The sequence below is a fragment of the Leptodactylus fuscus genome, chromosome 11, assembly GCF_031893055.1.
Source record: "Leptodactylus fuscus isolate aLepFus1 chromosome 11, aLepFus1.hap2, whole genome shotgun sequence".
In the NCBI taxonomy this organism is placed as follows: Eukaryota; Metazoa; Chordata; class Amphibia; order Anura; family Leptodactylidae; genus Leptodactylus; species Leptodactylus fuscus.
This window is the reverse complement of record NC_134275.1, coordinates 75,580,368-75,593,082: the sequence shown is the minus strand read 5'-3', so window position 1 is coordinate 75,593,082 and position 12,715 is coordinate 75,580,368. Positions and strand designations below refer to the sequence as shown.

The following is a 12,715-nucleotide window of genomic DNA, read 5'->3' as shown; positions in this document are numbered from 1 at the left end:
CATATTGCAATCCTATCCTCCAATACAGTACATTTCCATATTACAATCCTATATTCTGTACATCCCCATATTACAATCCTATGTCCTATTCATTCCCATATTACAATCGTATCCTCTTATACATTCACATATTACAATCCCATATTCTATACATCCTCATATTACAATCCTATATCCTATACATTCTCATATTAAAAACCTATATCCTATACATTCCCATATTACAATCCTATATTCTATACATTCCCATATTTTAATCTTATATCCCCATATTACAATCATATATCCTATATTTTCCCATATTACAATCCTATATCCCTTACATTCCCATGTTGCAATCCTATATCCTATACATCCCCATATTACAATCCTATATTGTATAGATTCTCTCATTACAATACTATATCCTGTAGATTCCCATATTCCAATCCTATATCCCATACGTTCCCATATTACAATCCTATATCTTATGTATCCCCATATTACAATCCTAGATCCTATATTTTCCCATATTACAATCCTATATCCCTTACATTCCCATGTTGCAATCCTATATCCTATACATCCCTATATTACAATCCTATATCGTATACATTCTCACATTACAATACTATATCCTGTAGATTCCCATATTGCAATCCTATATCCCATACACTCCCATATTACAATCCTATACCTTATGTATCCCCATATTACAATCCTATATTTTCCCATATTACAATCCTATCTCCCGTACATCTTCCAGTTCAGGCCCTGCATTCGTCCGTTCTCCATACCTCCATTCTGGAAAACTTTCAGGTCTTCATCCTTTTGCCCCAATTGATGCATGTAACCTACGAATCTATTTTTCACTTCATCTGGCATTTTATCATTTTTCCCTGGGGATGAAGAGCAATTACAACCAGTTACACCACACAGTTACAGTACTAGGCAGATGTATGGGCCCATGTGCCAATGTGGGTAAACATGCAAGGGGAATGTACACATGGGCTCCAATTGCAAATACAAAGTCAGAGCATAGAAAAATATATAAAGAGCGTCTGTCTGTTTGGAGGAGCCTGCATGTCCATACATTCATTACATTAACATCAATGGTGGTCCCAGGTCTCTCCATGCCCACCTTATGGTTGGGATTAGGAATTCCCTTCTAATGAACAGGGTTAACCGTTTGTGTAGTGCGCTTTATCCCTTACCTAGCAGATTGAGGGTTGTGCAAGGACTTCCCTCATGCACCATCTTCCTATATTCCATAGCAAATGACTTGTCCGCGCCGGTGATGATAATTTCAGTATTTCCTTGTGCTGTGTGGAAAGGATGGGATTTATTGTCATATGAGATGACCAGTGACACCAGTATATACCAGCAACAACCTGTGAGAAGAGCTGTCTAGTCCCAGGAAGACTCTGAAAAGTGGCAAGCGGTATATGGCAACCCACTACTACTTAACTCCATTTATAATAAAGCTAAGAACACTGCTTGCTGTCAATGAATGGAGTGAATCATTGTTTATATTCAGAAGCTGACACGTTCGCACAGCTGAGGGATTGTTTCAGTACATTGGTCTAGGAGTAGTAAAATGTCAGGTGTAAAATGATGATACAGGGCTAAGAATACTGACCAGAGTCGTGTTTATAGTGCCCATTGGCGACAGTCACTAGATTGGCATCCATCTGCTGGCAGCCCTTATCTCTAAGAGAGATTAGGAAATATTGTATCAGTATCTGTCTGATAAATCATCAATGACCGCGATAGTTATACAATATCTCATAACAGATACTTACGATTTGAAAGCCACGCTGGTTTTCATATTATAGCCATCCCATGTGTATTTAATAATAGGACGGGTCATGTCCTTTTTCATTTTTTGAAACATGGGACAGTTTGATACTGCTAGGAGGCCAAACCAATCACCTGAAAACTATGGAGATAGCAATGGTTAATACAGGAATCAAGAGACAGCACAGGATTATACAGTTATATTCTTGTACATAGGAGTAGTATTATAGTAGTTATATTCTTGTACATAGGAGCAGTATTATAGTAGTTATATTCTTGTATATAGGAGTAGTATTATAGTAGTTACATTCTTGTACATAGGAGATAGTATTATAGTAGTTATATTCTTGTACATAGGAGTAGTATTATAGTAGCTATATTCTTATACAGAGGAGTAGTATTATAGTAGTTATATTCTTGTACATAGGAGTAGTATTATAGTAGTTATATTCTTGTACATAGGAGCAGTATTATAGTAGTTATATTCTTGTACATAGGAGGTAGTATTATAGTAGTTATATTCTTGTACATATTAGCAGTATTATAGTAGTTATATTCTTGTACATAGGGGCAGTATTATAGTAGTTATATTCTTATACATAGGAGTAGTATTATAGTAGTTATATTCTTGTACATAGGAGGTAGTATTATAGTAGTTATATTCTTGTACATAGCAGTATTATAGTAGTTATATTCTTGTACATAGGAGCAGTATTATAGTAGTTATATTCTTGTACATAGGAGGTAGTATTATAGTAGTTATATTCTTGTACATAGGTGCAGTATTATAGTAGTTATATTCTTGTACATAGTAGTAGTATTATAGTAGTTATATTCTTGTACATAGTAGTAGTATTATAGTAGTTATATTCTTGTACATAGGAGCAGTATTATAGTAGTTATATTCTTGTACATAGGAGGTAGTATTATAGTAGTTATATTCTTGTACATAGGAGGTAGTATTATAGTAGTTATATTCTTGTACATAGGAGCAGTATTATAGTAGTTATATTCTTGTACATAGGAGCAGTATTATAGTAGTTATATTCTTGTACATAGGAGGTAGTATTATAGTAGTTATATTCTTGTACATAGGAGCAGTATTATAGTAGTTATATTCTTGTACATAGGAGCAGTATTATATTAGTTATATTCTTGTACATAGGAGTAGTATTATAGTAGTTATATTCTTGTACATAGGAGTAGTATTATAGTAGTTTATTCTTGTACATAGGAGCGGTATTATAGTAGTTATATTCTTGTACATAGAAGCAGTATTATAGTAGTTATATTCTTGTACATAGGAGCAGTATTATAGTAGTTATATTCTTGTACATAGGAGTAGTATTATAGTAGTTATATTCTTGTACATAGGAGGTAGTATTATAGTAGTTATAGTCTTGTACATAGGAGGTAGTATTATAGTAGTTATATTCTTGTACATAGCAGTATTATAGTAGTTATATTCTTGTACATAGGAGTAGTATTATAGTAGTTATATTCTTGTACATAGGAGGTAGTATTATAGTAGTTATACTCTTGTACATAGGAGCAGTATTATAGTAGTTATATTCTTGTACATAGTAGTAGTATTATAGTAGTTATATTCTTGTACATAGTAGTAGTATTATAGTAGTTATATTCTTGTACATAGGAGCAGTATTATAGTAGTTATATTCTTGTACATAGGAGGTAGTATTATAGTAGTTATATTCTTGTACATAGGAGGTAGTATTATAGTAGTTATATTCTTGTACATAGGAGCAGTATTATAGTAGTTATATTCTTGTACATAGGAGCAGTATTATATTAGTTATATTCTTGTACATAGGAGGTAGTATTATAGTAGTTATATTCTTGTACATAGGAGCAGTATTATAGTAGTTATATTCTTGTACATAGGAGCAGTATTATATTAGTTATATTCTTGTACATAGGAGTAGTATTATAGTAGTTATATTCTTGTACATAGGAGTAGTATTATAGTAGTTATATTCTTGTACATAGGAGCGGTATTATAGTAGTTATATTCTTGTACATAGTGGGCAGTATTATAGTATCGATAGTTATATTCTTGTACATATTATACTGTTTAGTGTAGTATATATTGAGCTTAGTTTGGTAAGTTGATACTGAAACAGGGCCAGGCAAAGGAAAAAGTGCAATTATTGTAGTAAATTTAGGATGAAATGAATATGAGCTAAAACTGCTGGTTGCTGCAGGTTGCTGACTCCGAAAAAATATCAGTGGAATCCAATTGGTTGTGAAGTGTAATAACATGAAAACTGTTTCCTACATTTATAGAAAAAAATTGATTAATTCTCTGCACTTACCCCAACAGGGTCAAAATTTTCCTGGACCTTTACATCCTGAGCTTGGCATTGGATGAAGAGGAGGAGCAGAGCGGCTGCTGTAAATTGGAGCATGGTTGCGATTGTAATGATGTGTTGATGTGAGGTTCTCTTCTTCTCGTGTCCCTATATATACATAAATCAGGAGCATGAGCAGAACGCCAGAGATAAAAAAAAAAAAAAAAAAAATTGTTGGAAGTAAGTGCATTATGTAATAAGCGACCTAAAGTCTTTGGTTTTTAATGAGGGATTAATTTCAGTTTAAGGAGCAGCAGGTGCCAAAAATGTAAAAATAATCCATTATATTTTTACATATCTATATCTTTATAGTAAGCACCATAGTTGTGTATTTTATATGTTTTGGGTCTCAACTTACTTTTCCTCACCAATAATGAAGTAATAACAAAGTTCTGTACATATATTATTTCTCCTGTATTATACTCCAAAGCTGCGCTCACTATTCTGCTGGTGCAGTCACTGTGTACATACATTACTTATCCTGTATTATACTCCAGAGCTGCGCTCACTATTCTGCTGGTACAGTCACTGTGTACATACATTACATTACTTATCCTGTATTATACTCCAGAGCTGCGCTCACTATTCTGCTGGTGCAGTCACTGTGTACATACATTACATTACTTATCCTGTATTATACCCCAGAGCTGCGCTCACTATTCTGCTGGTGCAGTCACTGTGTACATACATTACATTACTTATCCTGTATTATACTCCAGAGCTGCGCTCACTATTCTGCTGGTACAGTCACTGTGTACATACATTACTTATCCTGTATTATACTCCAGAGCTGCGCTCACTATTCTGCTGGTGCAGTCACTGTGTACATACATTACATTACTGATCCTGTATTATACTCCAGAGCTGCGCTCACTATTCTGCTGGTACAGTCACTGTGTACATACATTACATTACTTATCCTGTATTATACTCCAGAGCTGCGCTCACTATTCTGCTGGTGCAGTCACTGTGTACATACATTACATTACTTATCCTGTATTATACTCCAGAGCTGCACTCACTATTCTGCTGGTGCAGTCACTGTGTACATACATTACATTACTTATCCTGTATTATACTCCAGAGCTGCGCTCACTATTCTGCTGGTGCAGTCACTGTGTACATACATTACATTACTGATCCTGTATTATACTCCAGAGCTGCGCTCACTATTCTGCTGGTAAAGTCACTGTGTACATACATTACATTACTTATCCTGTATTATACTCCAGAGCTGCGCTCACTATTCTGCTGGTACAGTCACTATGTACATACATTACATTACTTATCCTGTATTATACTCCAGAGCTGCGCTCACTATTCTGCTGGTGCAGTCACTGTGTACATACATTACATTACTTATCCTGTATTATACTCCAGAGCTGCGCTCACTATTCTACTGGTGCAGTCACTGTGTACATACATTACATTACTTATCCTGTATTATACTCCAGAGCTGCACTCACTATTCTGCTGGTGCAGTCACTGTGTACATACATTACATTACTTATCCTGTACTGATCCTGAGTTACATCCTGTATTATACTCCAGAGCTACAGTCACTATTTTATTGCTACAGTCACTGTGTACATACATTACATGTAGGCCAATTTTCCTATGGCCCAGCGGGTGAAAGAGTTTGGGGTGGGGTTTTTTGTGGAAATGCAGGGTTGGGCTGATCTTTATTAAGGGAGATCTCTTTCCATAACATGTATAACGTATTTGTGGTATGGACAGGTCTTTTAACCCCTTCCCAACATCTGCCAAACTAGTATGGCAGATGCTGGGTGTTTAATCATGGCGGTGGCTTGGGAGCCATTGCCACCCGGTGTCTGCTGTTTTATACAGGAGACACCCGGCGCTAATGTCCATGATCGGTGCGAGCACCGATCGTGGGCATTAACCCCTTTGACGTCTCAATCAAAGCTGATCAAGGCGCCATTTTCCCAGCGGTGCGTGGGAACTGCCATTTTCCTGGTGATCGCCGGCATGTCATGAAAGCCGGGAGTCTTGTGAAGGTTCCTAGGCCTATTATTCAATGGATTCTATTGGAGGCTACTCTATGTACCCTGTAATAGAATTTCAATTTTTTTGCCAAGTATTGTAATGCATTGCATTAGTGATCAGAAACCCTGGGGTTCAAGACCCCTAAGGTCAAGAGGGGGCGGATTTTGACGCCGAATCCACCTCAAAATCCGTCCCCTCACAATAGAGGTCTATGTAGACCGCTAGTGCCTTTTTTCTGTAATGGTTTGTTCCCGCTCATGGAAAAAAGAAGCGAGCTACCCTTTCTTCAGGCTTCCCGCATCAAAATAAATAAATAAATAAATAAAAAATAATAATAACAGCTCAAATCACCCCCCTTTCCCTACAACACATATAAAAGTACTTAAATACCATGAAACACATATACTTGTGTCCGAAAACGGCCAAAAACGTCCGAAAACATATACTTGTGTCGTTGTGTCCGAAAACGCCCCGGTTTACAAATGTATAAACATATTTTTCCAGTATGGTAAACGCTGTAGCAAGAAAAAAGATTGAAAGTGCCAAACCACCATTTTTTTAGAAAAAATGTAGATTGTGAGCCCCATATAGGGATCACAATGTACCGTATTTTTCGGACTATTAAGATACAGCGGACGATAAGACGCACTAAGGTTTTAGAGGAGGAAAATAGGGAAAAAAATTTTGAAGCAAAAAAATTTGTCAAATATTTAATAACATAATAATATAATATTTCACCAATGTAAATAGAACCGGACACAGGGATTCCAAACGCAGGGGTGAACCTTCCCCTTTCGCCGCCCGAGGCTAACTGCAGAAAGCCCCCCCCCCCCCGCTGGGAGGAGGGGGCGGATCGGGGGCGTGGCCGGGTATATCGGGGGCGGGTGGATCGGGGGCGGGGCCGGGTGAAGGGGCGGGGCTTAGCCCCGTTCACCGGCAGAGAGTAGGCCTGGAGACTGCCTGCTCTCTGCCTTAGCGTGAGGGGAGGCTGCTGGAGCAGCGCTGATCCAGCGGCCTCCCCAAACCACCGCTCGGTGATAAGCCAGTCCAGGACAGTTTGTCCTGGACTGGCTTAGGTTAGCAAAAATGCCGCCCTCCCTGAGGCCCTGGCATAGTGCCGCCTGAAGCGCTCGCTTCAGGTCGCCTCATGGGAGGTGCGGCACTGTCCAAACTTGTATGTGTTTCAACAGTAATGTTTTTGTTTTATGTGTATTCTAGGGATATGGGGGTGATTTGAACTATATATATTATATATATACCATATATACTTGAGCATAAGCCCACCCGAATATAAGCCGAGGCCCCTAATTTTACCACAAAGAACTGGGAAAACTTATTGACTCGAGTATAAGCCGAGGGGGGGGGGGGGGCTGGAAAATTTCAAAATTTCAAAAATTAAATGGTCGGAGTTTTGGGGTGCAGTAGGTGCTAAGGAGGGGGTGTTTTGGTTGTCTGTCTGTCCCTTCCCTGAGCTTGAGGAATTTTTTTTCCCCCCATTTGGAATTCAGTCTGGCTGAATATAGGGGATCTGCAGTGCTCCTATTAACCCCTTCCCGACGGAACAGGAGCACTGCAGATCCCTATATTCAGTAGACCAGGCACTGTCAGACACAGGGAGACCTAATGTGTATGTGTGTCACAGTCATTTTGTACTTTTATATGTATTCTAGGGAAAGGAGGGATTTAGAACTTTTATCTACTTAATGTTTTTTATTATATTTTTTTTTTTTTTTTTTTTACTATTTTTAAATTAATTAATTAATTTAAAAAAAACATTATAAATTAAAAAAAATAAATAATAATATTTTTTTTTTTTTTTTGCTTGACTTGAGTATAAGCCGAGGGGGGCTTTTTCAGCACAAAGACTGTGCTGAAAAATTTGGCTTATACTCAAATAAATAAATAAATATATATATATATATATATATATATATATATATATATATATATATGTATATATATATATATATATACGAATATGAACAAGCTTGAAAAATTATATTTTGTATACGAAACAGCTGTCGCCCGGTTGCTGAGCGTGCCTCCTCCCGCTTTTAACTTTGTATGGACGTTCTTCAATAAAGTTTACAACTTTTTACGCAACTTTTGGTGAGTGCCAAGCAATCTTCTTTTTTTATTTATATATATATATATATATATATATATATATATATATATATATATACAGTCCTATGAAAAAGTTTGGGCACCCCTATTAATCTTCATCATTTTTAGTTCTAAATATTTTGGTGTTTGCAACAGCCATTTCAGTTTGATATATCTAATAACTGATGGACACAGTAATATTTCAGGATTAAAATGAGGTTTATTGTACTAACAGAAAATGTGCAATATGCATTAAACCAAAATTTGACCGGTGCAAAAGTATGGGCACCTCAACAGAAAAGTGACATTAATATTTAGTAGATCCTCCTTTTGCAAAGATAACAGCCTCTAGTCGCTTCCTGTAGCTTTTAATCAGTTCCTGGATCCTGGATGAAGGTATTTTGGACCATTCCTCTTTACAAAACAATTCAAGTTCAGTTAAGTTTGATGGTCGCCGAGCATGGACAGCCTGCTCTCAAATCATCCCACAGATGTTCAATGATATTCAGGTCTGGGGACTGGGTTGGCCATTCCAGAACATTGTAATTGTTCCTCTGCATGAATGCCTGAGTTGATTTGGAGCGGTGTTTTGGATCATTGTCTTGCTGAAATATTCATCCCCGGCGTAACTTCAACTTCGTCACTGATTCTTGAACATTATTCTCAAGAATCTGCTGATACTGAGTGGAATCCATGCGACCCTCAACTTTAACAAGATTCCTGGTGCCGGCATTGGCCACACAGCCCCAAAGCATGATGGAACCTCCACCAAATTTTACAGTGGATAGCAAGTGTTTTTCTTGGAATGCTATTTTTTTTGGATGCCATGCATAACGCCTTTTTGTATGACCAAACAACTCAATCTTTGTTTCATCAGTCCACAGGACCTTCTTCCAAAATGAAGCTGGCTTGTCCAAATGTGCTTTTGCATACCTCAGGCAACTCTATTTGTGGTGTACGTGCAGAAACGGCTTCTTTCTCATCACTCTCCCTGACAGCTTCTCCTTGTGCAAAGTGCGCTGTATAGTTGACCGATGCACAGTGACACCATCTGCAGCAAGATGATGCTGCAGCTCTTTGGAGGTGGTCTGTGGATTGTCCTTGACTGTTCTCACCATTCTTCTTCTCTGCCTTTCTGATATTTTTCTTGGCCTGCCACTTCTGGGCTTAACAAGAACTGTCCCTGTGGTCTTCCATTTCCTTACTATGTTCCTCACAGTGGAAACTGACAGGTTAAATCTCTGAGACAACTTTTTGTATCCTTCCCCTGAACAACTATGTTGAACAATCTTTGTTTTCAGATCATTTGAGGGCGGGCTGTCCATGTTCGGCGACCATCAAACTTAACTGAACTTGAATTGTTTTGTAAAGAGGAATGGTCCAAAATACCTTCATCCAGGATCCAGGAACTGATTAAAAGCTACAGGAAGCGACTAGAGGCTGTTATCTCTGCAAAAGGAGGATCTACTAAATATTAATGTCACTTTTCTGTTGAGGTGCCCATACTTTTACACCGGTCAAATTTTGGTTTAATGCATATTACACATTTTCTGTTAGTACAATAAACCTCATTTCAATTCTGAAATATTACTGTGTCCATCAGTTATTAGATATATCAAACTGAAATGGCTGCTGCAAACACCAAAATATTTAGAACTAAAAATGATTAAGATTAATAGGGCCCAAACTTTTTCATAGGACTGTATATATATATATATCATACAAATTTTGAACTTGCAATCATTTGATTCCCATAGACTACAATACAATCAGGTAGGTGGAAAGTAGGGTACACCAGCAGATCACTCTCAAAAATGGATCTTGTGGACTCTTACCAGGTGTTGGCTGATGTTCCAGTGGTGCATATAATACGCAGAATAGGCGCATCAGCCGACTTCTAGTAGTGAATGTACTGCTTAAGGGATGATCTTCAAGAACCCCCAAGGTAGCGATCAGTGATACATGTTAACAAAATAAGGCACACCTGGAGCCACCCTAAGGTATGTCAGATTTGATGGGAATAGCACAGCATGCAGCAATATTCCTCCTATTAAAGTGGCAGCTTTTATGATATTACCCTGGCAGAGCCAATTATATGGCAATGTGGTTTGAAAAGAAAGGTAGTGTTTGGGGGCATTGGGGCACCCATCTGCATAATGCCCTTAGTTCCTCCAGTTAAATGGCTCGCTCACTGCCCCCCAGGCAGAATAATATCCCACGCAGTGCCTACACAGAGTATGTTGGTCTTTTGTGGTATAATATGACCTCTCAGTGTCCCTTCACACAGAAAAATGCCCCCACATGTAGTACAATGGCTCCTTCTGTGCTCCCCATGTAGTATAATGGCCCACTCAGTGTCCCCCCCCCACACACACACACAGTATAATGGCCCTGTCAGTTCTACCCCACACAGTATAATAGCCCCTTCAGTGTCCACTCATGCAATATAATGGCCCTGTCAGTACCCTCCACAGTTTAATTACCCCATCAGTGTGATGACCCCAAGTTCCTCCCAGAAAGTATAATGGCCCTTGCAGTGCCCTTACGCTGTATAATATGCCCCCTCTATGACTCCCAGGGAGTGCTGTACTACTCTTGGCTCTGGGGTCTGATGTGACTCCAGAACTCTGTGCCTGTAGCAGTGAGTGCTGAATTCAGCTCACCCCTGGCCCCTGGGGCTCTTGTACCCCCACTGACCACCCCTCTCAGTACTGATACAACCAGTCTCTGCCTCCCACCCTCCACATACCACAGGTTGAGAACTGCGGGGCTATAGTATCAGCCGGACTATGTGGCCTAATTTCTGGATATTTTTGTACATTTTTGGAGTGTAGAGAAGAGGCTCCTCTTGTTTTTCTGTATTAAGGCTGGCGCCACCATGCCGCCTGTGGTCTCCTCTCTACAAATCCTAAACCTGGATACAAAAGCTGTGGCGCCGCAGATAAGAGTAGAGAACATGGTGTGCCAGCTCTGGGTGACTTGTGGGGTTCTGCCAAGGTCACAAGTGGGTGAGAGGGTCACGTCCACAGTTCTCTGGGACAGATTGTATTACAACCTTCTTATTCCCAGATCGGATCTTATTCACATTATCTTTCTTATCAGGTCCTGATTGTGCCAAATCAGCGTCTTATCTGATAAGGCAGAACATCTTGGTTGTTTCCCCTCCTCTCAGTGATAACACCTGTAATATAAGATACCTGCCAGGTTACAATGAGGCCACTTCAGGTCAGGGGTCAGCCCTAAATTATAGTGCTTGATGACTCTGTGTTGAAAAACACCTAAAATAAACCCTATGTATTTGGATACAGGGGTCCACCTTGGATATAAGTTTAGACTGTCACAGCAGCACAGAGTATTTCAGGACATGAGTGTACAGGCTTGGTGGGGTTGGTCAATGACCTTGTCCGTTCATTTGATGACGTTTGAGAAGACAGGGTTGCATATACGTGAGTGATAGATTATAAATATGGCAACGGAGGTGCTGGGATCTGAGCAGCACAGAGGATTTCAGGAGATGGTTGTGCTGATATGTGGTCTTGTTATTGGAAGGAGAATATTCCCCATCAGCACACATTTTGTGACGGCAGTGATCTTTATTATCATGTGATATTAGTGAGCACAGGGTTGCTTTTCATAGGTGCAGTGTTTAGAATGAAGAAAGAGTGTAGGTGAGTGGTAGGTAGTCACCAGCAGCACAGAGTATGTCAGGAGAGGAGTGTGCTGATATTATCGGGAGCATGCAATCTTGTGATGATGATAGTGAGGAAAAGGTTGATTGTGATGGGGCCATGTCATAATCTGGGGGGTATAATAGAGGCAAACTGGATATTTCTGACATTAGGGGATCTTTGGTTGGCACCATTATTGTGGGGTCACTGTATAAGCACCTACTGTTGTGCCAGTTACTATGTGGGCACTTTGGTACTAATACACTGAGGGTACTTTTATGGCAGGACAGAATAAAACACAAGGGGAGGAGGTTCGTCTTACCTTCTTATATGGGGGGGGGGGTTAATTACTATTAATTTCATTAAAATTCCACCTGTCCTAAACCGCACACAGGGGCAGGAATACCCCATCTGTTGTGCTGCGGTTTGGACGTGGGGGAATTGGCTTTGGGTGCCATGCTGTGTGTGTGTGGCGCTATTACTGTCATGGCTGCTATCTGCGTGGCACCATTATTGTTGGAGGCACTCTGTGTGTGTGTGTGTGTGTGTGTGTGTGTGTGTGGCATTCGTTAATATCAGGGGCACTATCTGCACACTGTTATTTTCTGGGGATTCGTTTTTACTGGGGGGCACTATGTGTATGGCAGTATTATTTATTGTTTTTCACAGTTAGTTCAGTATTTTAGGGCCCTGGGCACAGTATTAGTACTATCCCACCAGTCCCCTCCGGTGTATGGGCCTCTTTAGGGTGTCAGAATTGAGAAGTGTGTATTGAGAAGGTGTAGAGGA

At 39.3% G+C, this 12,715-nt stretch overlaps 1 protein-coding gene across 1 annotated transcript; it reads right to left on the bottom strand.

Annotated features, from left to right (window-relative positions):
- Positions 1 to 723: 723 nt before the first annotated feature.
- LOC142185501 (olfactory protein-like) lies at positions 724 to 4,202 on the bottom strand. The gene is made up of 5 exons (XM_075260930.1): positions 4,110 to 4,202; positions 1,782 to 1,918; positions 1,619 to 1,689; positions 1,194 to 1,301; positions 724 to 878 (listed from the first exon to the last, which is right to left on the bottom strand). The coding sequence occupies exons 1-5, from the start codon at positions 4,200 to 4,202 to the stop codon at positions 724 to 726; spliced, it is 564 nt and encodes a 187-aa protein (XP_075117031.1).
- Positions 4,203 to 12,715: the final 8,513 nt, after the last annotated feature.

Excerpts from the sequence above, each read along its gene's own strand:
- LOC142185501 (XM_075260930.1), bottom strand. The coding sequence starts at position 4,202 with ATGCTCCAATTTACAGCAGCCGCTCTGCTCCTCCTCTTCATCCAATGC. Across the intron at positions 1,302-1,618 it reads GCACTATAAACACGACTCTG|CACAAGGAAATACTGAAATT; the intron begins GTCAGTATTCTT and ends CTTTCCACACAG. Across the intron at positions 879-1,193 it reads CACAACCCTCAATCTGCTAG|GGAAAAATGATAAAATGCCA; the intron begins GTAAGGGATAAA and ends CTTCATCCCCAG.